General features: G+C 36.7%; 3 protein-coding genes across 4 annotated transcripts; 1 reads left to right on the forward strand and 2 right to left on the reverse strand.

Moving 5' to 3' along the window:
• The first annotated feature begins 6,382 nt into the window (after positions 1 to 6,382).
• Positions 6,383 to 9,377, forward strand: LOC126802170 (protein trichome birefringence-like 33). Of its 2 annotated transcripts, none has more exons than XM_050529739.1 (6): positions 6,383 to 6,689; positions 6,788 to 7,007; positions 7,838 to 8,015; positions 8,112 to 8,311; positions 8,451 to 8,609; positions 8,803 to 9,376. In XM_050529739.1, the coding sequence occupies exons 1-6, from the start codon at positions 6,497 to 6,499 to the stop codon at positions 9,140 to 9,142; spliced, it is 1,290 nt and encodes a 429-aa protein (XP_050385696.1). In that variant the 5' UTR covers positions 6,383 to 6,496; the 3' UTR covers positions 9,143 to 9,376. The 2 variants fall into 2 exon arrangements, with proteins under 2 accessions (XP_050385696.1, XP_050385697.1); XM_050529740.1 differs by having other exon boundaries at positions 6,474 to 6,689; positions 6,793 to 7,007; positions 8,803 to 9,377.
• A 6,240-nt stretch (positions 9,378 to 15,617) lies between these two features.
• LOC126801734 (abscisic acid receptor PYL4-like) lies at positions 15,618 to 16,681 on the reverse strand. Its single transcript, XM_050529181.1, has one exon. The coding sequence runs from the start codon at positions 16,500 to 16,502 to the stop codon at positions 15,852 to 15,854; it is 651 nt and encodes a 216-aa protein (XP_050385138.1). The 5' UTR covers positions 16,503 to 16,681; the 3' UTR covers positions 15,618 to 15,851.
• Positions 16,682 to 22,525: 5,844 nt separating this feature from the next.
• On the reverse strand, positions 22,526 to 24,294 carry LOC126802653 (dehydration-responsive element-binding protein 2A-like). Its single transcript, XM_050530306.1, has 2 exons — positions 24,218 to 24,294; positions 22,526 to 23,900 (listed from the first exon to the last, which is right to left on the reverse strand). Exon 2 carries the CDS (start codon positions 23,844 to 23,846, stop codon positions 22,758 to 22,760), a length of 1,089 nt encoding a protein of 362 aa, XP_050386263.1. The 5' UTR covers positions 23,847 to 23,900; positions 24,218 to 24,294; the 3' UTR covers positions 22,526 to 22,757.
• Between the last annotated feature and the right edge of the window lie 874 nt (positions 24,295 to 25,168).

Consider the following 25,168-nt stretch of genomic DNA (forward strand, 5'->3'; position numbering starts at 1 on the left):
GAGTTCGTGAGTATGTGACGCGTTCGAAACGGACATCGTACGTAAAAGTTATTAACGTCGGAAGTTAGTTTCCGATTTGGAAACTGGTATAAATAGAGCATTTATGAGATTAGGGTTTCCATAATTGAAAACCCTCTCTCTCCCTTTCGGCCCGCCTCCCTCTTTCCCTCTCGACTCTCTCTCCCCCCGAAACCTTCCCTCTCTCTCTCTCAAGTCACTCTCCCTCCCCGATCTCCGTACTCAGCCCTTCGTGGCTAGCACCGCCGCTCCCTACGGCCAAGCGAGTTCCCCTGCAAGCTGCCTCGAGCTTGCGGCGCTCTGCCTCATCGCCGAGAGCTTCGCTCGTCCCCCGAGTCTCCCTCTGCCTCGCGCCTCACTCTCTGCCTCCAAGCTGCATTGACCTCCACCACCGTCCCTTAGGGCATCGCGAGACCCTCAGCTGCCACCCGCAAGCACCCCGTGCATCGTTTCGCCGCCAAGGAGCCGGATCGTCGATTGAAGATCCTGCGAGAAGCTCGTCGACTACTCTATCATTTTCAACGCATTTTGAGCCCCAATCTAGGTAAGAATACATTCAATTTGATGTTGTGATGTGTGTGAATGGATTTGAGATTGATTGATGGCGATCTGAGGAAGAATTGGGGGAGGTGAGGAGAGTGAGGTTACCGCCGCTTTGGGCGGCGCGTGTGAGGGCGTGGGAGGGTCTAGGGGCGGCGTGAGGCCGTGGGGAGGAAGAGGAGGAAGAAAAGGAGAGAAACGGGGTGGCGGTGGCGTGATACGCGCCGTTGGTGGCGTCGGCACGTGAGCCCCACGCGCAGCCTACCGGCGGGTGGCGCGTGTACCCCACGCGCCGCCACGTGCAGCGACGTGAATAGTGATTCCGAGAAGGGTATTTAGGTAATTTACTTACGTACGGTAAATGTAATTAAATTTTACGTACGGTAAATGTAATTTAATTTTATGTACGGTAAATGTAATTAAATTTTACGTACGGTAAATGTAAATATAAATTACTTTCAGTAATTGTAAAAAGTAATTTGTAAAAGGTAATTTAGTAAATTTTATTTACTGAGTTTGTATTTACATTTAAATAGTATGTATACGTACATGAATACGTAAACATTATGTATACGTACAGAAACAGTATGTATACGTACAGAAATACGTAAACATTATGTATACGTACATAAACAGTATGTATACGTACAGAAATACGTAAATAGTATGTATACATACAGAAATATGTATTAATTTGTGTATTTGTATAGTAACAGTGAATAGTAACAGTGAACAGTAATTTCGTAAAACCGGAAATTGCTGAACAGTAACCGATTATTTACTGTTACGGCATTTAAAGGTTTACGAAACGTTTCTAAATTCTTTTCTTATCGTTTCAAGGTGATCGATAAATCAAGGGAAGGATTATCTTCGGGAATTGTGGAATTACGCCGAGTCAATAAGGTGAGTAAAATCTCACATATTTACGAATCTACCCTCGCGGTAATTCAAGATTTTGCAAGAGTATTTAATAATGAATTACAACATGTATACAATTTAGTGGATTACATATATACTGTATAATGGTAATAAGTACATATATATATAGTTCATTATATTATATACCGTTATTAATTCATTAGAAATGGTCATTTCGATGACGGAAGTTTGTGTATTGAGCACGTGTGGTGAAATATGACATGTATAAGATATAGTGGACTATATATGTATTGTATAAATGGTAAATAAGTACGAATATATATAGTTTGCTATATAATATACTGTTATGATTTTATTGTGATTATATTGAGCATGTGATTTGAATGTACAATATGATGTGAGATTATTGTACGTGATTTTTAACATTGAGATTGTTAAAATGTGAATTGTCTTCGGACCTGATTTTGGTACAATATGATGTGAGATTATTGTACGTGTTTGGCAAGTCGAAACCTAGCCTTTGGCCGGGCGAAAGTTACGATACAGTTAGAGCTCTAGTCTGTCTGCCTTAGTACTGCATGTGAGGCAACGGGTGGTTGTCTGCTCATGGGTACTCAGATTGTTTTGAATGTTGGGTAGCGGGTGGCTATCCAATATCGATGGTGTATTACGAGAGGGGTAACAGATGTGTACCAGCGTTCTTGGTACCCGTAATATAAATGCATTTGGGTAACCAGAAGGGTTACTTAATTTTCTCATGAGCGTTTCATTTCATATTCCTTTGGGACAACCAGATGGGCTGTCCATTGACTCATGAGGGCATTTATATTTGTTGATTTGTGATTTTTCGTATATATTGATATGCGAATTATATTTTGATTTTACTCATACGAGCTATAAGCTTACCGGGTTTGTGTTACAATCCCGGTGCACCAATCCAATGGTGTAGGGGATAATTCCGCAGGTGTTGATTAGTGGAGTTTGAGAGACGACTCCGGAGACTCGAAGTTGTTTGTATCCAGCTTGTGGTGAGGTTTCTTGCGTGGAATTTTGTGGGAAAATTGGTGTGGTTTGATTTGTGACTTTTGTGAGAGTTGTGAGGATTATTACATTTCCATTTTATGTAATGTTGAATTATAATTTTGGGTTGTAATAATTGGTTTTCTGAGTTGTATTGAAAACTCAGTAATGATCCGCTGTGCATTTTAAATGATTTCGATTTCATTGAAATTGTTTTGTGTTTAACGACTTTAAAATTTTGAGTTTTTAAGCTCGAAATTTTGGGGTCGTTACACTTCTCAAGGTCATCGAACCTCTTATTCTTTCCTGTAAACTTCTGAGCAAGCAGAAATTTTTTTGTTCTAGGGTTAATCTAGAGAAGTTCATTTTGTACCGCCAACAGCGAACACGAGAAAATTGTTCTGGACACAACAGCCTAATCAAAGCTACCACACCCTAATGTAGAAGGTGCTCTTGCCATCTCACTCAAATGTTCCACTTTATTTTTATTTTTTTCCAAAGGAAACCTCAGCAATGGGGTGGGATAGGTCCTCGTTTGGATGTATTGTTTGCATGCATATTTTGATATCATAGATGAATTCGAGTAATGAAAACTTTAAGATTTTGAGAATCTTGCCTATCTTAGCCGGTTACATGTTTTGCATTGCATGACTAGAAATTGAGCGTAGAGTGAGCTATTAACTGTCTTATAAATTGGTGTTCCGTAATGTGCTTATCACTGTTTTTGAATTTATGGTATCTGATTCCAGTATTTAAAAAGATGAGGATACTGGGCAGCTCTATCTTTATGGTGGAGATTTTAGATTTTTGTTTTCACCAAATTTTGTTTGGAGTTTGGAATAACATTCCAAAACCATAATCTGGATACCTTGATATGTATCTTTCATCCAATAATGCAGCCGGGCATTGTCACAGCTGAGCAGTTAGGTTAGGGTGGTGATGTAGAGGGGGAGAGTGTTTGATCCTAGTAGGAAAACATGCATATGCATGTAGATGAATGCTTCAGGCCTATCTCCTGGATTGGCTGGAACAGTTCTGGTTTGATTGATATAGAAAAATCTAGCATTAGAACCATTTAGATTATAAAAGCATAACTGGCTGGTTCCTATATACAGGTTATATTTCTATTCGTCCTTCTATTTTTACAAAATGAAACAGTAATGAAATTGAACTATTCAAGGCTTACCTGATCTGCAAGTCATTTCTTACTGATTGGGAAGCTGCTGGCGGACCACATTCTGGTGGTTCACTGCAAAGCAACAGCAAGTGCAGTACTTCCGGTTCTACCCAAGATGTCAGAAAATTGTGAAGTTATGAATGATGGTTTCTTTGTCCGAACTGTGAGATGAATGAAGGTACATGCATCCTCATCTTGTCTGCCTCCTGGTGATTCTCTGAATTTGCAATACTCTGCACTCTCTGGCTCTTCAGTCTCAGGTATGATATTAACAATGTCAACTACTATTATGTGTCTTATGAAGGTTACATGAAGTTTTCTTTTCTTTGTTTGAAATAAACTTTTCTGTTTCTCATCTTTTGCTTTGGAGGGGTTGTAACAGTGGAGAACTATGGTATTTTTTCTTTGGCCAGTAGGGAAGAATTATAATATCTAAGAATAATTATTGTGAGCTTTTCTGGCATGAAAATGGTCCAACTTAATAATTTTGTGTCAAGCCATGCATTTGTTTTTTCCCCTAGCAGTAACAATATGAAATTCCTTTTGCTATGATCTTTATATCTGTGGGGATATGTGAGTTACTGTGGATAATTAATCGGGAGGTTAAAATTTGGAGCCATAGAACATCCAGACATGCGAGTAACACAATCTCTACCAACACTTCAGCTCTAGATTTGACAGTTTACCTGTCAGAAACTTAAAATTTACAAATTCACTGATTCTACCATTAGTTTCTGGGATAGCATGTACAGTAATAAGGTATTCATTCTACTGTGAACCTACTTTGAGCTCAGGGTCCATTGTGGTCTCACCCTATCCAAACAGCACCTAAATGAGAGTTCTTGAATGAGTAGAGACAAGGGCGGAGCCACTAAGGAGCCTACTGGTTCATGTGCACCAGTAGATCTATATAATTATTTAAGTCTGATTGTGTTAATTCTAGCAAACTTGGCATAGTGGTGTCATGTGAATTTGTTACAATCTCTTGGTCCAACACTTGGTTCGATCTTCTACATAGCTTTGTTCGATAGTTTTTTCTTTGTATTCTAAAGATTATGCACTGTTTCTTTTGTTCACAAGAGCATTAACTTTCAACTCCCAGATTATTTCCTTCCAAAATAGTTAAGATTAAGAGATAAAAAAAAAGTAATCCTCATACACCAATTATATCAAATCTTTTCTTTAAAATATATGTCATACTTAAATTACCTCCAACAAGAATTATCATCGTAATAGGATTTACATATGCATCTATAATTTTGAATCAATTTTTTGTGCACCAGTGAATTTAGATTTTTGGCTACGCCACTGAGTAGAGAAAGTTTGCGATCCCCTAACTTATTTGGGAAATTTCCCAACCTTCATAAGTTCCATATTTGTGAGTACTTAGTTGTACAATAATGGATTAGGTTGAAGAATTTGGTTGATGGGTCACTATTGCTTGTTCTGATTGTCATTCTGTATAATTGCTTGGGTAATAATCAGTCAATGCCAACTGATATGAGGCTGAGATGTTACCCAATTTTCAACGACCTTTACCTAAACTGAATCTTATGACTATGTACTATATTTAATCTTTACTTCATCTCTCGCTTCTTTCCCCTCTCCATTTTGTTGGTGTCATGATAAGCACAGACTCAGAATGATTTGCAATGCTTTCACTTACCTTAGAAACCAATCAACACTTGTAGCCATTTATTTCCCCTTTCTCATCTATCATTAATTATGACTTCACGTTTCATGACCCATTTCTCTTTGTAAAACATTTGTTTCTTTTTGTACCAAACATGGTAGCTGGGATAGATGATGTCCCCAAACATCAGAGAGCCTAGATTGATGCAACTTGGTAATGTTTTTTTCTTTATTGTCTGTTTTTACTTCTTTGAAAGAAAATTTAACCAACAATCTGCCATCAGTCTTCTTCATATGTTTGATCTTTAAATTTAATTGTGACCATTTGAAAAAGGGATATTAATTTATTTATTTTTAAAATCTTAGTCATAACTTGAGAAACTTACAACAGTAAGCGTATAGTGGCCTCATAAAACCCCGCTAAAGTATGTCAGATGAGTACCACATTTCATTATTATCTTAGACCGGATTACTTTGCTCATCTATTATGATTCGACTAAGCCGATCCCGGTTTAATCATCCACCGAAACGTAGGACGAGGGAAAGACATTAGGGATTTTGCGACACACTATATGCCGCTGTATTGTTTCTCTAGAAACGTAACCCCAATTAATTGTCTGAATATGCCTAACAAAAAACACCTCACTAATTCACCGTCTGGGCTCAATCGTCGTTTTTTTTGGAATCAAATTAGATATTCGAGGGTACTTTAAAAAGTGAAAACGAAACAATGACATCATTATTTGTTTTTCAGTAAAGTGTAAATGTTACATGTGTACTCTTATTTAAGATGGAACTATTTACGGCGTAATTATTGTGTCATTTATGTTAGAAATGATATATTCCAAACCATCTGATTAATCTCACCAATCTTAATGTGTCGAGGCCAGATGATTATGAGATATTTTGTTATTCAAAAATTCAAATACAACAGAATACAATTACTTGAAATACAAGGAAGAAAATCCAAGCTACATTCTTGAAGAGGGTTTATCGTTTTCGTCTTCCTAAAAAAGCCCAGCTTAAATTAACTGTCACCAACATTAGTTTAATCATTATTCTTTATTAATCTCCCTGAAGTTTTCCATATATTAATCTCCAATCTCCTTCCCCAATTAGTTCATCCATTCTTTCCAAACTTTCTAGACACCATGGAGCTCAAAGAGCTTCATAAACCCCGAACACATTAAACTCATCACAATTCAATACCAAAATTTACATCCAGAAAATATGAAGTCACCTCAGCTCTCTTCTTCCTCCACCCTCTACGTTTTGCGTAAAGCTCGCCTCTCTCCCTACCTCTTCACCCTCCTCGCATTCGTTCTCTTCGTCGCCGTCCTCTATGGGGAGGACCTCATGTGCATTTTCGGCCAGCAGTTCGAACCCGCCGCTGCCGCCGCCGACCAACTCGTCGTCAAACCTGGTGAGTCAGCTGACAGAAACAAAATAAATAATTCCGACCAAGAAACAGCTGTTTCAGTTGGTTTAACTGACTTGGGTTGTCTTTGTTTTTGGGGCTAGGGAAGATCAAGATGAAGAAGCTGCCGTTCTCCATCGGTAAGAGTGACCCGGAGTGCGACATATTCACCGGAAGATGGGTCCGGGACGAGTCGAACCGGCCGCTCTACGAGGAATCAGAGTGTCCTTACATCCAGCCACAGTTGACTTGCCAAGAACACGGCCGCCCGGATACGGACTACCAGAAATGGCGGTGGCAGCCGGACGGCTGTGATCTTCCCAGGTTAGTAACTAAAACGTTTTCTAGATCTCAACTCAGACAAACCCGTTTGCTCTCGTTTAAGAAAGCTGGAGTCTTTTGAACCAAAGTCTTGGACTTCAGTTGTTTCATCCCACCGACAAAACCAAAGACCGGAGATTTGTTGGGGTTCCAATGTCAGTGTCTTCCTTGGTGTATATAGGACGACAGCGGTTTTTGCTGCCTTTGTCGGTTTTGGCAATCTGAACCGGCTGTCGCGGCTGGGGAGGCCCGCCGGCCGGCAAGTCGTGGGTAGAGGGACACGTGGCCTTCCCTTCTGCACGATCTGTCCTGCTAGTTAGTCAAATGTGTGAGCTGCATTTATATTCTGGAGAATTAATCGTGGACCTTCGTTACATATGTGTCCTTGTGACAAATTATGAAAGGGGCCCTTCAAATATTTGTTTTTATGTTCTGTGCCCATAATAGTGTAATACTACATCTGCATTTTGGCATTAGTGAGTTTGATATAGCATATAGGGTCCTTGACTTACATGGTGTACATAGTTAATATACGAATAAGATACTAATATAATTTGGATATGTTGATGTGAAGATGTGAATTAGGAGAGCGTATATTGTGAAACATCTGCATGTAGATGTGTGTGATATGTTCTGATTACAAGTTTCGTAATTTTTTGTTCCTATTTTTGGATGGTTTATGAATGACAAATGGGAGTATTAAGGGAAGAATATGTATTTAGTTGTATACTACAAGTGTTGTGTGCAGTTTTACTGTCTAGGATGTTGGATTGTTGAGTTTAAAACTTTGAATAACTGTTTCATATGCTAAATGTCTGTACCAAATTTTACAGCTTTAATGCCACTCTAATGCTGGAGACTCTACGAGGGAAGAGGATGATGTTTGTGGGAGATTCTCTGAACAGGGGTCAGTATGTTTCCATGATTTGTCTTCTCCACTCCCTTATTCCCGATGGTGCTAAATCCATGGAAACCTTTGACTCAGATCAACGAACTGTTTTCACAGCCAAGGTGACATTTCAATTGAATTTTATTTCACGTCTTATGAACTGTTGGTAATATTTACATTCAAATCTTAGTTGATTGGTTGTATATCACAAATTTTAGGATTACAATGCTACAATTGAGTTCTACTGGGCGCCATTTCTTCTTGAGTCGAACTCAGATAATGCTGTCAACCATAGGATATCTGATAGGCTTGTCAGGAAAGGGTCCATGAATTATCACGGGAAACACTGGAAGGGGGTTGATGTGTTGGTGCTCAATACCTATCTGTGGTGGATGACCGGCTTGAAATTTAAGATCTTGTATATTCTTTACTCCTTCCTATCCAATTATTGAAAGACAATAATAGTAACAAACTAACAATAATGGAACTTGTCAACTATCTCTTCCTAGTTCCTGCATTAGTAATCAACAAATGTCTAATAGCTTGAGCTTTTCCAGGCAAGGATCTTTCGAAGATGAGGTGAAAGATATTGTGGAGGTACCAACAACAGAGGCTTATCGTATGGCAATGAAAAGTATGCTAAGATGGGTGCGGAGGAACATGGACCGCAACAAGACAAGGGTCTTCTTCACTAGCATGTCACCTTCTCATGGAAAGTGAGTCAAATTACCATGAATCTTTACCCTCTATATATATTCTCATTATTGCAAGTGCATACATATAATTTGCCAGATTTTTGGTCATCACCTCATAAATTTGATATAAAGTAAATTTTCTAAGATATGGGAGTTGTAGTGGAAATTTGTACAAATTCGTGTGGAGGCTCTAATATATGAAGTGGTTTGACAGGAGTATTGACTGGGGAGGTGAACCAAATGGCAACTGTTACAATCAAACTAGTTTGATTGAAGATAAGAACTATTGGGGTTCAGATTCCAGGAAAAATATAATGGAGGTAATAACAGAAGAATTCAGGAAGACCAAGGTGCCCATTTCATTTCTCAACATCACCCAGCTCTCAAGTTATCGCAGAGATGCACACACGTCAATCTACAAGAAGCAGTGGAATCCATTGACTCCCGAGCAATTAGCAAACCCCGTTAGCTATGCAGATTGTGTTCATTGGTGTTTGCCTGGTCTGCAGGATACTTGGAATGAGCTTCTGTTTGCCAAAATGTTTTATCCTTGATCCTTGTAAAGAAAAGAAAGGAGAAAAAAAGAAAAGAAAAAGGAAGCATTGCAATTGCATGGTTAAAATTAACCATAATATGTGATTGGGAAGAGCGAGAGAGGCTGTGTAAATTTGATAGTGACTTTCATGGGGAAAAAAGCTGGGGATTGGCTATAGGTGAAAATTGATTGATATATTTTGAAGATCGTATATGAAATGAAATTTTTTGCTAAATGAAGACCTTTGATGATCTTTTGTGTTTCTTATGAAGTTTGGTTCTGTTTGACATGAACACAATTCTGTTGTATTTTTCAACATCTATGAAAGGTTTCGGTTGGTTGTCCTCTCCACTCCAATTGCATCCTTATAATCAAATCTCAAGTTCACCTGAAAACAATTATTCAGTTACAAAATCTTAAATCTCAATACAAGAGAAGACGGCATCTTCCCGGAGCCACCACCAGTCCACCACTATTCTCTTCTGTTTCTTCTCTTTCCCAAAACGAAGCGATGACATCATTTCCTTGCAGTAGAACTCGCATATCTGAGTCCAAAGTTTCCGTGAGGCAAAGTGAAAGTCACATGAAATTGAAATTGAAATTTGAAGTGTACAAATTGTTGGAGATTTCAACTGAGCGTATCACCACAGGCAAAACTATCACTAATATTGCTAAATCTTGTCCTTTTTAGTTGAAATCACATGTCCATCGCTGTTCAGAATCTCAAATCAGAAACCCAAGTATTGAACTTGCTTGCAAGCCAAGATAGAAAAGCGAAAAGGGTCTGAGTTTACCTGGGAAATGAGAGCACGTACGGGGGGGAATGCCTCTTATTTATAAACCGGTGAAACCAGAGTGGTTGATGCCATGAACTGAAAGAAGAAACCATGTGTTTGGGATAGCTATTGCCAAAGTAAGATAAATAAGAGCAAGACACAAGTGAGGGATTGTAATCTTGAGTTTCTGTCGCCTAAAACAACCTTGTCTGACAAGACCAATTCATCTACATTGGCCCTCACGGAGAAGTTCATCACGAGGAATACGAGCAAGAGAGAGACGCCTAGTTACCGCCTATCCCGCCTAGACGTACAAATTATTTCTGCCCAACCCGCCTAGCCTTTTCTCTTGCAAAATAGTGACTATCATATCTTAGCCATATTTTAACTTGATAATGATGAGTATTTTAGATAACAAGAACTCAATTGAATTGAAATGCTTGAATACAATTAATGCTTTTCGCATAAGGTATTCGATTTACGGATCAATCAATAAACAATGGAAAGATGTTGAAAGATTGGTTTTTCAGCACATATGGAATCATGGATCATTGCTTAGAAAAAAAAAAGAGCAGTTATATATACATCGCATGAAGACAAGGGTCCATATTTTTCCCTAACATGTCAACTTCAATTCTAAGTGAAAAACAAGTAACTAAGATTCTTTAACTCCTCTATATATAGAAATGTGTGGGAGAAAAGCCTTAATGTTGATAGTGAGTCAAAATCACCAAAAAATCGTAACCCAGATGCAGGTTGAGCTGGACTCCAACTTATATGAGGTGACTTCCTAGCTCAATATGGGGTCCTGATACCACTTAGTCGGAAAGAAAGTAATTCTCTACAACTAATTAGCACATGTGTCATACAACCCGCACTGTATATTATTGCATATTGTTTTGTTATTTCTTCAGCCCAAGTTTATGTAGAGCTATACCACATTACGTACCACCGTACCCAATGAAGATTTCTCGATGCTGCCTCTTTAAAGCTTTTAAGTGAATTTGAATGTGCGATTACATCGCACAACGAAATTGATTATAACATTTGAACTTGAATTTTATCTGCTAGCTAATGTTCGAGGTTTATGGCAGGAGTGTAGATTGCGGACGTGAACCAGGAGGCAACTGTGCGTTACAATGAAACAAGTTTGATTGAAGATCCAAACAATTTGGATTTCAGATTCTCCGATCCTAAATGTAAAGAGTTAATAATTAATAGAAGAATTATTCAGCAAATGAAAGGTGCCTATCACACAGTCGAGAACTAGCTAACCCAACTAGCTGGCCGCCTGGCCCTGCAGACTGCTCATGACTTGACCTTTCAAGATTAAAGTGCTTCTGTTTGCATGACTTCTACTTAAAAATGGTATATACGTAGCTAGGATTGAGAAATTCTATTTTTATTGTTCAAATATATCAGATTTGAAGATAATTGATTGATCTGGTAGTGACATATATATAATAATGGCAAAGATGCATGTACACTACTATCCATATTATAATCAAATTTCATTCAAAACTAAATCTTTTCTAGGGTTCCTTCCTTGCCGATTATGATCTATATATGTCCACTTGCAATAGTTGTTGCACCCCTTCACAAAAGATATAGATTTTTTTTTTTTGGAATTGCACTCGATGATCAATTTCATTAATAATAGCTCATGCTAGGATGATAGCTGATTCATAAACCGCAATGCATCATCACCACTTAAAGAACTTTACCTCACAATTGAGCCTACACAGCTTGAGTTTCTCATGAAAAAAGAAAAGAAAAAAACTCGAAAAACTATTGTAAACACAATAATTAGTGTAGAGCTTCATTGATTCTTGGCGTTGAATTAGGCATTTTCCAACCCATGGGGTATGGTGCTGGTGTGCCACAAAAAAATGTTAGCGGGCTAAAAAATTTACCACACAATTTACCTTGGATTCTCTTTCACTTCAACTCCTCTATGAGATTGAGCAAAACCCACAAATATGACAGTGACGTCATCAGAGAGCCATGCTTACCATCTTAACGTTGGAAGGCGACCAAATAACTGAGAAAGGAGCAGAGCTCCGTCGTACTGAGAATGAGAGCTCCACTCCCAGTCGGTCTCCCTTTTTTTCCTTCTCAATCATTATCACGCTAACATTCTGATATAATTTCAATCAATGGTTACGATCAAGTGGTGGAGGAATCGTGCGACCTTGATTATACTATCTAATTTTATTTTACTTTTATTTTTGTAACAGTCTGATAATACTCGTAATGAACCCTTGTAAAAAAAATTCTTGTAATTATGAATCTTTTATCAAAATATCACACCACATGTGGGTCCAGCCTAAAAAATATTTTATTGTTTTTTGGTGAATAATTTCATAAATACATATCAACATTATTTAATAAATATATATATTTCATTATTTGAAAAAGAAGAAATGTATTTTTCTTTGTTAAAATAATATACTAGAACACTAAACTTGAATTAAACTTGTATTTTTTAATGTAATAACTCCTTAAATATACAACATTACCGATATAAAACTAATATTTTTTAATGAACTAACAAAAATCACTTATTAAAACTATTAAGTAAATTACAAATATAAGCGACAAATAATAATCATTTAAAATAGAATTAATAATTTTCAACTTTGCTTCTAGAAATAAGTATAATTAAAAATACATGCAAATGAATATTATTTGGATATATCGATTGATACACGGAATAATCATGAGTAGTAGTATTTTCTAACTATTTAATTATAATTTATGTAACTTAAATTAGTTAAATTTCTTTTAATTTTAATTTTTATGAAACAAAATTTCAAGTTTTATATTTTCACAATACATTTATTAAAATTTTATTTTATTAGAATATAATTGTAATTAAATTATAGTATATAAATTAAAAGGTACAACACACATTAAAAAAATATTAAAAGGATACATTATAAAACATTTGAATTGAATACGGTTGATGTCAAATCGATAAATAGTGTCAATTTTGTGCGCTACAATATAGCCTAAAGACTACAGAGTTGGAAAATGCCATACTACGCTCCAGAAACTACTATTGCTTAAGAACTAATGCACAGTAACATACCGTACTGTATACGTTATAAGCCTAAACCTTATATATCTATATGTGCCTTGTCAGTCCTTTTGATTACTGCAATAATTTCTTTTTCTTGGTGCGATGATTTAATAAGAAATATATTTCTTCTACTTGTAAGCTAAACATGGTTAATTGTTGCATGCATAAATCTCGAGTACGGTATTAGTTCGTAAGCTCATGGTCATCTTGAAAACTCTTGGTTTAGAAAAATGGTAGCCAGTGAGCGATCACTGATCACAACTAATGGGAATTCTTGGTGCCAATAGGACCTTGGAATTAGTCGACGGTGGGTTTCAAGAAAATTTCGGCTAGGAAATAAGACTATAGTTTTTGGTTAATTGGTTTGGTCGTCTATCTAGTCAAATTAAACTGGTGGGTCAACACGGACTAATGGCATATGGCTTTGGTTTCAGTCTCTTGCAAAACAAGAGTGGCAACAAAGACATTATAATCTTTGCATCCATTTGCCAACTTGCTTAATCAAGTTGCAGATAGATGGATAGATAGAACCATCCTAGCTTCTTACATACAACGACATATAGTACACCAGGAAGAAGATAGATTATAAAAGGGGGTAGCTAGCTCAAGTTTTTCGCAACTTGCTCATAATATTGTTTCCTCCACTCACTAATTAAAGTCAAGTTGCAATTTTTGCGGTTAACTAGCTTAGCTGGGTTGAGTTTGATTCCATCAATCGACAAAATCAAATCACTGTTTGTACAAATAATAATGCAATATATATGCCAATATATATTCAAACAATGCGTGCATACGCTTCCATGGAAAAATTCCAATATAGCGAGCTAGCTACATCTTACTTTTTCTTTTGTAAACTACAACATTGGAATTGAATTTTTCTTCGTTTCTGTACATTCTTCAAATGCAAACTGCAAAAGCTAGACAACTGTGCCGGACTGGCTGCTCCAGTATATAAATTAAATAGCACATGAAAATCAAGTGCAAAGTACACAAATTAAAAGAATCATGGAGCTAACGTAACAGTTGTGTTCTTAAATTATGAATTCATGATTATCGATGTACATGCACTGATGCTGTGATGCACATATCATGTCAAATCAATATGATCATATTATTTGATTTCCTAAATCAACTATGGTAGTTTAGGTGGAAGTTTCAACCTTAATCGTTGTCTTACGGTCTCACCGATAATGGTAAATACTGAATTCAATATTTATTGAATTTTTCCTTAATAAGCTTTTGCCCCTTAAGTTTCAACTTCAGTAACAATGCATATATTACTAATATTAGTTATCTGATGATGATTATTGCCTCTTCTTTCTCTGACACACTGCACAATATTGGTGTCCGTGCGAATCTTCACGCTTTACAGCAGCTTCTCATTGGCATTTACGTACGATTATAATCGAAAGAATACTGATTAGCTTAAACTTTTCTTAATTAATTAGGTGCTCAATTAAAGAGTACGGAATACATACACTAACTAGTACATGCAACCCTTTATTCGTACCATTAAAAAACCATTTGTTTACAAATTAATTGACATAGTAACTGGGCAATAAGTACTCGAGTCGCAGCAGCTGCTAGTCGATCTGCTACTGAAATGAATCTCAACACAATAATTCGTATATGGTACGAATGTACTGATGTACACCAAGCATTTCTAAATAGGCACAGATCTCTACGATATTCAGCCAGTTCTTTCCATTATCACAAAGCTTTAGAGAATCTCATGCAAATTACTATGATTAATTGCAGTCATTCACTTTAAGCCCCGATTGTACGAGAAAATATAATTAAAGAGAGAAAATACAAATAATGGAGCAAAATGAGGGTATATATTTATTTTGAGGAGTGTTAGGGTGTCATAATATGACGATAAATTCGCCGTCACAATTTTACGTAGCATGTTACGTCATATTGTTAAATTAATAATTAAAATTATATAAAAATATTATTTTAAATGAAAAGACAATCATATTCTTGTTAATTCAATTGTTCTAAATTATCCTTAAAAATAAATATTATTTTTTTAGGATATAATCGATTTAAGGGGATATGTAAAATAATAAATGATATTTTTTCTAAAGTATATATATCTTAAGTAATACTATATTTAATACAAATATGTCAAGATTCATGACTTTTTTATTTAATTAGTTTATATTTACGATTAATTAATAGTTATAATTAATTAATACAATTACTATATATGCATTCTACACACATGCAGTCATGCACACATATATATAATTATATATATATTTCAAGCATATTTTGTATATATCGTATTTTTTTATATATTTTAAAAGTATTTTAAAAAAATAAATAATATAAAAAAGAATTATAATTTTTTTTATAATAATTTAGAGCCAATGGATTAACAAATATAAGATTATATTTTTATTTAAAAATAACATTTTTGATTATTATAATTACTGATATAGTAAGATAACGTGACATGATACGTGGATTGCGGCGCCAGATCTGACGTTATATTATGACGATAAAATATTTTTCATTCAGTTTAGAAGTAAGTAGCTTCGATAATTTTAAGCATGTTTATCCTGTATTTTTTTTATCATATTCTTCATCAAGAACGGAAGAAGATCCAAAGGAACAAAAAAACAAGAAAATTGAAGGTAGCACGAAAATATTATATTAGATCATCTGATCATTGCATGAACAATATGATCGAGAAAAACAGGAATACAGGATAAACATGCAGAGCCACTATACACATACACCGTACGACACCATCTGACCATTTTAACCCTATAACGAATCTAAAAATTTCCAACCAGCTCACATAATCACAATTGGAAATCAAAAAAAGAATGAATCTTAGTGATGTCATGTGATCATATGAATTATTCCGGTTTGCTCATACTCTCGGCGATCTGAGCCAACGACTGCAAGTTACAACGCACGATGGTGTCTGCAAACACGCAGGTCTCCTCTTTCGTGTTTCCCGTCGGCACGTCGACGACGTACGACTCTACGACAACGGTTCCGGTGCCGTTCGACGAGGCGTGTAGTGTTGTCACGGAGCGGTAGTTCCTCAGGCGGTGGTCTCCACCGACAACGCTGAAGCTTAGCACGTGGCGCTCGTCGTCGAGAATCTCAAGTCTCTCGGTGCTGGAGGCCGCGGGGAGGCCCGACACCACGTGTACCTCTCGGAGCGTGCCGACTTTGATGGTCGGATCCCCGCCGATGACGTGGCAGCTCTTGAGGAAGTGCTTGTAAGCTTGTGGGTTGTCGAAGCGGCGCACCACGGACCAAACGGTGGGGACGGGAGCGTCGATGTTCTGCACCACCACGGAGCAGCACTGGTTCGGCAAGGCCATCGTCGAGTAAGAGTGGTAAAGAGCCACGGAGTCCGGTATGTTGACGGAGCGTGGGGAAAGAGGAAGAACCTGGCGCGTGACTGCCTGGGACTGCTTGTGGCTGATGGCCGCGGCGGCCGCGGTTGTTATTGGGGTAGGGGAGTTGATCCTCTGAAGCTGAACAGAAGAAGGCATTTGCTCTTCCGTGTAACAAACAAGATCAAGCTTAGCTTCAGAGGAGAGAGCTATGAAATGAAGCTGGTGTGTGTTTATGGATAGAGGGTTAGTGGATGGAGATATATATGATCGTATATAATGGCGCGGTGGGAGAGGAAGGAGAAGAAGGAGATGTAGTTGTGTTTGGAACTTTGGATGGATTTAAGAGTTTATAATAATGGCCATGTTGTTGAAGAGAGCTCAAGAGTTGGGTCGTTCGGCTCCACTTGGATTAGTTTTGATGGCATCGTTTCCTCGGACAGAGAAAGATGATCACAGGGCTTACGCCGGACTTGCAAGTGGATCCTCAACTTGCTGCTATCCTCCCTCCTCCTTTGGACTTTGTGTTTAGTTTAATTATCTATTTCTATATATTTCCAACTGTAACGTACTATTTAGGCTCTAATTCATTTTCATTATTTTAATTAATGAAATTATGTATTTAAGTCTCTCAATGCAAAATGGAATGAACTCGGCATTTTTTTTATGTAAATAGGTGACATATTATTTTTAAGATTAAATACTTGTGATATCTAATATTTTATGTAAAAAAAATTTTATCTTTTAAGTTTCAAATTAAATTAATATATCCTTAAATTTATATTTGTCGACAATTTTATATATTCTGTTAGTTACCGTTATAATATTCCGTTAAGTTTTTAAAATGACTTAAATACCCCAAATTCAAATCAATTTATTTTCTTTTCTAATTATTTTGTTTTTTTCTCTTATTTTAATTTCTTGAATTTATTTTTGCGCCCTTTATTTTTAGTGCATTTATTATATAAATTATAACAATGTTATCAACACAAATTTTCAAACTTATGTCTGTATATATGAAAAAGAGATAATGCTATCAAGACAAAATGTCAAATTTTTCAATAGTACTTTATCAAAAAAATCCGCCTAATATCAACCTAGAGAGAGAGAGAAAATATGAATAAAAGCGTTAAAAGGGTAAAAACTAAGGAAAAATTAAATTAATTTTATGGAGATATTTTAGTTATTTTAACGTCAAATGTTTGACATGTTGGTGAGTTAACGGATTAATTTGACGGAATAGACAAAACTGTTGATAATATAAGAGTTCAATAATATATGAATTTAATTAAAACCCGAGGTGCAAAACTGTTTTTAGGTATAAAACATAAGGTGTCACAAATATTTAATTCTTATTTTTATTATAATTAATAAAATAAATTTTAACTGCTCGTGTGGAACGTTATCAAGCACCGTAAGCAGAGAAGTCAAAAATTCCACTTATCTATTCATTGAAAAGGTTAAGAAATTTTCTTCTCCACAAACTACGCTTCTTGATGAAAAAAACAAACTCAAATAATTGATTTTTTAATAATACTTTATTTACCTTAAATCGGTTAAGTTTATGTAGAGCTTGAATTAATGAAGCATTAATTTGCTAGACATGCACTAGCGCTAAAGATGCTATATGTAATCAACAAAACTTTATTAGGGCATAATGATGAGCCTCCCAACTAGGATGGGTTCTAGACCCTTTTTTTTTTCTAAATTGACTTATAATTTGTGTAAAATTATATATGGTACAATTTGTATTATTGATTTTGCCTTTTATGGACATTCACGATGATCATGACTAATGTAAACCGAACTTTCTCCGTAGCAAAAGAGTACATATGTTTTTTTGATAACAAAAAAGAAGAGTACGTATGTTGAAAATTCAACTCAAAATTTTGTCAAAAACAGAAAAGAAACTCAAAATTATGTCAGTAATTACTCTATCCTACATTCCTACTCTCATTTGCTTAGATATTCCAAGTTTGAATACTATATCTCCTTTCCAGATTAGAAGTTTATTCTGTATACCCGGAACACCATGTGACACTGCCATACGATGTACTAAGTCATTATATTACTTTATAATGTGGTAAATATGCACATGGTGAAAGGAGAAAAAATTATTTAAATATGAGTAACCAATCAGAAATAAACACCATAAAAATGGATCAATAACATTAAAATGATACGCCACGTAAACTATGTACTAGATACATATAATAATTTTTCTCCAAATTAGCTCAATCTTCTGAAAATTCCGGCCAATTGTACTAACTTTTTAAGCTATCACACTAAGTTTGTTTACAACGTTCATTCTTTTCAAATTAAAACACAATTGAGCTAATAAGCGCACGAATCTCAAACATTTTTCTGCAAAACGTGCAAATAGCCATATCCTTATCATCATAGCATTTTGTGTGTTTTGACTTATACAACATTTATATGAATGTATTGTTCGATCGTCACCTTGTTTATACTTATCCAACTTAGTTGAAACTTTTAGGAGATCCACCAAACAAACAGATTAGGCATGCTTGGATTGAGTTCCGAGTTCCGACTATCCACTATTTGACATCCGTATATATTGACTGCCAGAAAATCTCGTCGATCAATTAATCAACTATCCGCGCCGTCGGCCGTCCACATGCATAGCATCGATCATCCACTAGCTAATGAAGAAATTATAACAGCAATTTCACTAATAAGGTTCAATTATCCACTAACAAGTTTTAGGTTTTACCATGTCGATCTAGTAGTTAATTAAAAAAAAGAAGGTTTTAGCATGTTATTTAAGATCGATCATGATGTATCAATATGAATATTTCGGTGAGAAAATAAGAAACGCGTTTTTGAATGTTCTTGTGCAATTTTCTCTCAAAACAAGCATCACTAATTCACTATCCTTCCTTCGATTCTCGTGTATGGGCGAATGTATCATTAGCCCCATTGCGGAGACATGACCTAAACTCTATAATGCATTGATTATATTTTGATTCAGAATTCCATATCCGTGTACATGCATGGTTAATATTACTCCAAATGTGTTAAGCCAAGATATTTGTTGAAAATATATATTTCAACATCGATAAATTAAGGTTGATCACAAGAGAGCTCAAGGGCATGCTTCAAACTACGCCTTCAACTGTCATGAGTTCTGAAAACTATCCAGATCGAACAACTTAATTTCCAATTTCTCGATCTCATCCTCCCGGAATTAAGTTGCTGCCGCTTCACCGTTTAATTTACTTTACGAACTTTCAGCGTGTTTCTCTCAACTTGAGCTTTCCTTTCGAATTTTTTTTTCAATAATTCCATGCACGGTTTCCACCCACCTTCACCAACTTGATCGTATTCAAAGTTGGAACCACTCCTTCACGTGCGTATGGTACTATATCGCTCCCCAACTAGACCCTTTGCTTAATGCCTTTGCTTTCTCAGCAGGTAATTCTATGAGCTTTTGGCCTTTGAAGAGTACTTGGGCGAATAATCAAACTCACGTTGGCATTTCAAAATGTTTTAGAAGTTGAAGCAAATACTACAAGTGGCCTAATCGTACGTCCTTGTCTAATTGGCTGTGTTTCCCATCCTAGGGTCGAACTCTGAAGCTGTCAAGATCGCTAGACATTGAATATATGAAGATGCAAACAAGATATTGACATTTACCGATCACTATATTTAGCCTTATTTGTCACCTTTCCGGAACCAGGTTAGAAAATCTGTAATGTTACGATCTTTTATTGCCCGGAACTCCTTCTGCCAAATTACCAGGCTGCAGTTTGACAGAAATTATTGAATCTTAATTTGGAACCTATGTTATGCGTGATCAATGATTTATTCACAAATCAGAAAAACATGATTAGATTGATATGAGCTGTTGTCACGGGCGTAGATACATGGAGACTAGAAGGGTCAAATGCCCCTCCTGGCCATCTTAACAATTGTGTTACACCATTGGATTTTTGCTTTAGAAGAATGAAGCCATTTTATACATTTTGCCCCTTCTAATGTATGTTATCACCTACTACTACTTTTAATTAGCTTATAAGATTAAAGCAAATCAATGTATCTTAACAGAGGTTTCCTCTCATTCTCTTTCTCTTCCAGATCAACTATGAGCTCATACATACTTATAGTGTTTTTGTTTTTTTTCTTCTTCTTCTAAACTTCTTAATTATATTATTTGAAGAGTTATTAGTGATAACAATTAACTTAAAATTTTATAATTAGCTCATTTAATTTGTAGAATAGTACTATACATGAGTTTTGACCCATCTTAACAAAATTTCTGGCCACTGGCTGTTGTACTTCTCTATTGGCCTCAGTGATCAGAAGCCAACTTAGCAAGCTTGTTGCTAAATTCTGTTAGCACTTGGTAGTAAAATCATACACACATTTACAAATTCTAGTTTTCTTTATGATATTGATTTCACAAAGCACCTCCATTCAATATTCCGCACTTGAAAAATTATGAAAGGAAACTATCACCTAATGTCGCTAAAACTTAGAGAGGGGTGCCAATATATATGATTATCATAGGTTTGAGTGTTATTAAGCCAAATTTAAGGAACAAGACTATAAGAATCTAATTATAGGGGTGCTGTGGCACCTATTGGCACCCTACTAGCTCCACCCCTGGTCAGAGGCGGGGGGACATAGAGATGTAGTGAGTCACGTGCCCCAATCAGTTCTAGTGGTTACATTTTACTTGGGCACCATTAGTAATATTGCACCACTTTAAAGGTAAGCCTTATGTTGGGCATGTGCTGGGTCTAAGTTTCGATCCTAGCTTTCATCATATTTTTCTTTTATCTTGTTCTCTTTCTTAACAACAATACTTTTTGCTCCATGAATAAGACAATTAACAATATTCTCATTCTAAATTAAGTTTTTACATTATGCTAATTGTATCAAAAAACTTTATCACTGTTATAGGAAAAATGGAAGTGAGTATACTCATTTCATTGATAATCTCTTTTATATAGATGTCATGATTATAATAGAAGTAAATGATAATTATAATAATAATTAAGACTACATAATTATTTATTTAAATGTTACGTCCGTTGACCGTAAACGTTATTAACTTGTTCCGTCATTTACTTTAACGAATGCACACTAATAGTGTTGTTCATTCAATAATCAGAATTATGATAACACTAGTTGGTGTGATTCTTCTAAGTTATTTGGAATTTTTGTATAAAATCAAGAACATAGTAGAAGCATGTGTTGACTCTCAACTCAAACACGAATATCATATACAATCTTTCAAGATTTTATGTTTTTCTCATTATACTAGTTCATTTGTGTGCCCCAGTAATCTTATGGTTTTGTCTCCGCCACTGTATGTAGTTATGTTCCAATAGAGCATGGATACATTGTAATATGAGCATACACTTAATAACTATCACTCTTCATCTTCAGAACTACAACTCTACAAGAATGCAAGTTCAACTAAAACAAAACTAGAAAAGAAGAAGAATATACTCGAAGTTGAAGAAACTTGTTCGTGCAAAGACCCTGAGTGATTGCATCAAAAAAAGAAGAAGACCTGAGTGAACTCATTTTGCAACTTTATCCTGTCTTTGACAATAGGCAGGGGCACAGGGTCAAGAGTTTCTCTTCCAAATTAGCCTGTTTATCCCAATGGAGCCATTTTGGCTCCTTTCAACTCCAAATCCGCACTACTTTCTGTTCCAACTGTTGGAGGAAGAAGCTTTCACATTTTGAACCTGCTACAGGACGCTTTCTACAGTAGTTTTACAGCTTCTTGTTCATCTGTGTTGTAATTCTTAATACATTGCTACAGGACCCACTGGTCACCAAATTAAGGGAGCAAGTTTATGAGTAAAGAGGTGGAACAATGGCCTTTTGGCATTTCGATTGGCATGTTTGCATCTATTGGATTTATGGGAATGTAGGATCCTTCATTTGTCAAGAAGATATTTTGCATTTCTGTTCAAATTCATTTACTCTACTGCAGTTGCTGATATGAGATTCTCAATACATACTTTTGTAGGCTACAACTTTGACAAGCCTGCATCTTTTAGTCACAATTACATAATTTGCTCTATTTAATCACAAATGAAAAGTGCAAAAGGGAACAAAGAATCAGTTATGTTTTGAACTTCCGTAAAATTTATAAACTTCCATCTTGAGACAAACAAACATAATTACAATTTACAACAAAGAATCAATTCATGGGCTAGTTTATAGATCATAGTCAAGGCAACTTGTCCACAGATGAGAACAGGAAAAATCGTCACTGCTACATTCTCTCGTCTAAAAATCTATAAGAGAACGAGCTATGACAAAAGGAAACAGTTCACTCAACAAACAGTACCACAACTCTACTGGAACCCATCATCATCACATGACATGGAACTAAGCAACAGCACAGCTGTAGCATTTGACGCTTCCTCATCAGCTCCCATAGCTTGCTCCACCAGTGAAGCCGTAATCAAAATCATCCATCCTGAAGTATCCGTGATTATCTACTCCAACGTTATTCTCCTGCATCTGATGATTCAGCAAATCAAAGCCATAGTCAGCAACAGAAACTTCCTGGTCCATGTGCTGCAACTGGATTGATGAATCCGATGGTGTGGCGCCCTCACTAGAAGCCATGTCTGTGAACTGATAATGACCAACATTGGAGCTCGACTCTTCCTGATGTCTCAAAGCAGGGATGTTATCCTCCGAAGGGCCACAAAGATCATCTACATAGATAAGCTCATCCACCGAAAACTGCTTCAAGTAATCCACATCAAAGCCACCTCCGCAAATCCAATCTTGTGCCTCCTCTGGGACACCAGGTTGATCTGTGTAAATGTTGTCCACAGGGACTTCACTCTTCACCTCTAAATCCCCTGTATTATCAGACGCACCGGGTTGAGTAAATGAATTCGGCCAAGTATAACTTATCGATTCACCCTCGCCATCCTCGGTTTTCATACAGGACTCCTCCTCTGCACACACCTCGGATTTAACAGACTGACTCAACAACGCCGTAGATTCACAGCACCCTTGTCTTGCCACAGAAGCACCCCCTGAAACCGACGAAGTCTCATGCGACAATTCACTCCAAGAACACGCATAATTTCTCTGATTGTTCACACTAGGCCGGTTAAGGCGAGCAGTGGCACCATACATGGCTCTTGCGGCTTCATCATAAGCAAGCGCAGCAGCCTCAGCAGTGGGGAAAGTACCCAACCAAAGCCTACTTCCTTTATTCGGCTCTCGAATCTCCGCAACCCACTTCCCCCACGTCCTCTGCCTAACACCTCTGTAATTACACCTCTGATTCTCCGGCCCTCCTTTACCCTTCATGCACCCCTTCTTCGACCCCTTCGCCTGAACCTTACGAACTTTAGCCTCTAACTGATTGTTATACTCTTTCCACCTCTTCAGAGTCTCCTCAATACTAGCTCCATCCTTCTTACTTCGCCGCCGCTTCTTAGAACTATCCAGAGGCTGTGAAACCCCCTTAGAGCTCTGCTTATAAGCACCCATTTTCCCTTCTTGGTCTATGATTAGATTCTCAAAGTTGATCTGCTTCTCCACAATCTGTAGCGAAAGCAACAAGAGATTTTTAAGCACCCTTGTCTTATTTATAGACAAAGCACAGCAGAACCAAACAATGCCCAAATCAAATCCGATCAGGAATTGGAACTTTCTAGTGTACCAGCTAGGAAATCAAAATCCTGAAAGCTAAAAGATACAACACTAATATATACAACCTTCCAATCTATCCCACCACGCAAACGAAAACTGAAAACCCCCAATTTGAATCAGCAACCCTGATTCCCAATAACCCTAAAATCCGAATCCTCAAAATGAAGCAACTACAAATTGAGGATAAGACCGAAGTTTAGAACACCAACCTCGGAATCAAAACGACACTGCAGCTTGCGTTTTGGGAGTAGAAACGAGAGCACTCTGTTTTGTGTTTTCTATAAGCAAATCAAGAAATCTCTAGGAATCAAAGCTCCGGTGGTATTTATAGCCTTCTGTCTCCAGATATTTCATCCGTAGATATTTTATTTTATCGCTTTTTGAATTTGCGGCCTATGGATAATGGAGGACGTGGCGTCATATTAGTCGCTTTCGTGGCGCTTCGGATCCGAGCCGCGAGCCGGGAGATTCCCGAACCTTCCCGAGCCACTGATTTTACGCCACTGTCTTGGCCCCGAAGTAATTCCTGTGCCCTGCCAGCTACGAGTTTTCTGTTATGCCCTGATGGTGTTGTGGAATTTACGTATTTACCACTGCGGAGCGAAGAGTTTGCTTTACGTATTTTCATAAGGAGCTGCATGCACACCACGTGTCATTTTCAGATCTGGATACCGTGGACTTCGTTGTAATAAAACCACCGGACGTGTAACCCAGCTTTGGATCATGTCATCGACATGAAATATCGTGGTATGCGTGGTATGCGTGGTTGCTCATGCAGAAGTGTGCTTAAGTGTGTGAGAGAGGAAAGCAAACACCTAGTCTTGTCCAACGTACATACTTTGCTTCCAAGGCAAACACATGGGGAGCAATCAAACGGGAATGATGAATGAGATGATAAAGTTTTAGGTCAATTGAACAACTAATGACTAATTGGGAGTCATCTTAAATCGATTAAGAGATCAGTTATGGTGTTAGACATTAAAAATTGAAGTTAAGTAACGCAAAAAATTAAGTTTCTCAATTGAAAAAAAAAACAATTAAAATTAAAAGATAATTCACCACATAAATCTACATTGTTGATTGTTATGACATGTTCAATATGATACTGGACTAAAATCCATCGAATTGATACTCTAAACTTGTATTTTGTCATCAACTTG

This window comes from Argentina anserina, chromosome 7 (assembly GCF_933775445.1).
Source record: "Argentina anserina chromosome 7, drPotAnse1.1, whole genome shotgun sequence".
Taxonomy (NCBI): Eukaryota; Viridiplantae; Streptophyta; class Magnoliopsida; order Rosales; family Rosaceae; genus Argentina; species Argentina anserina.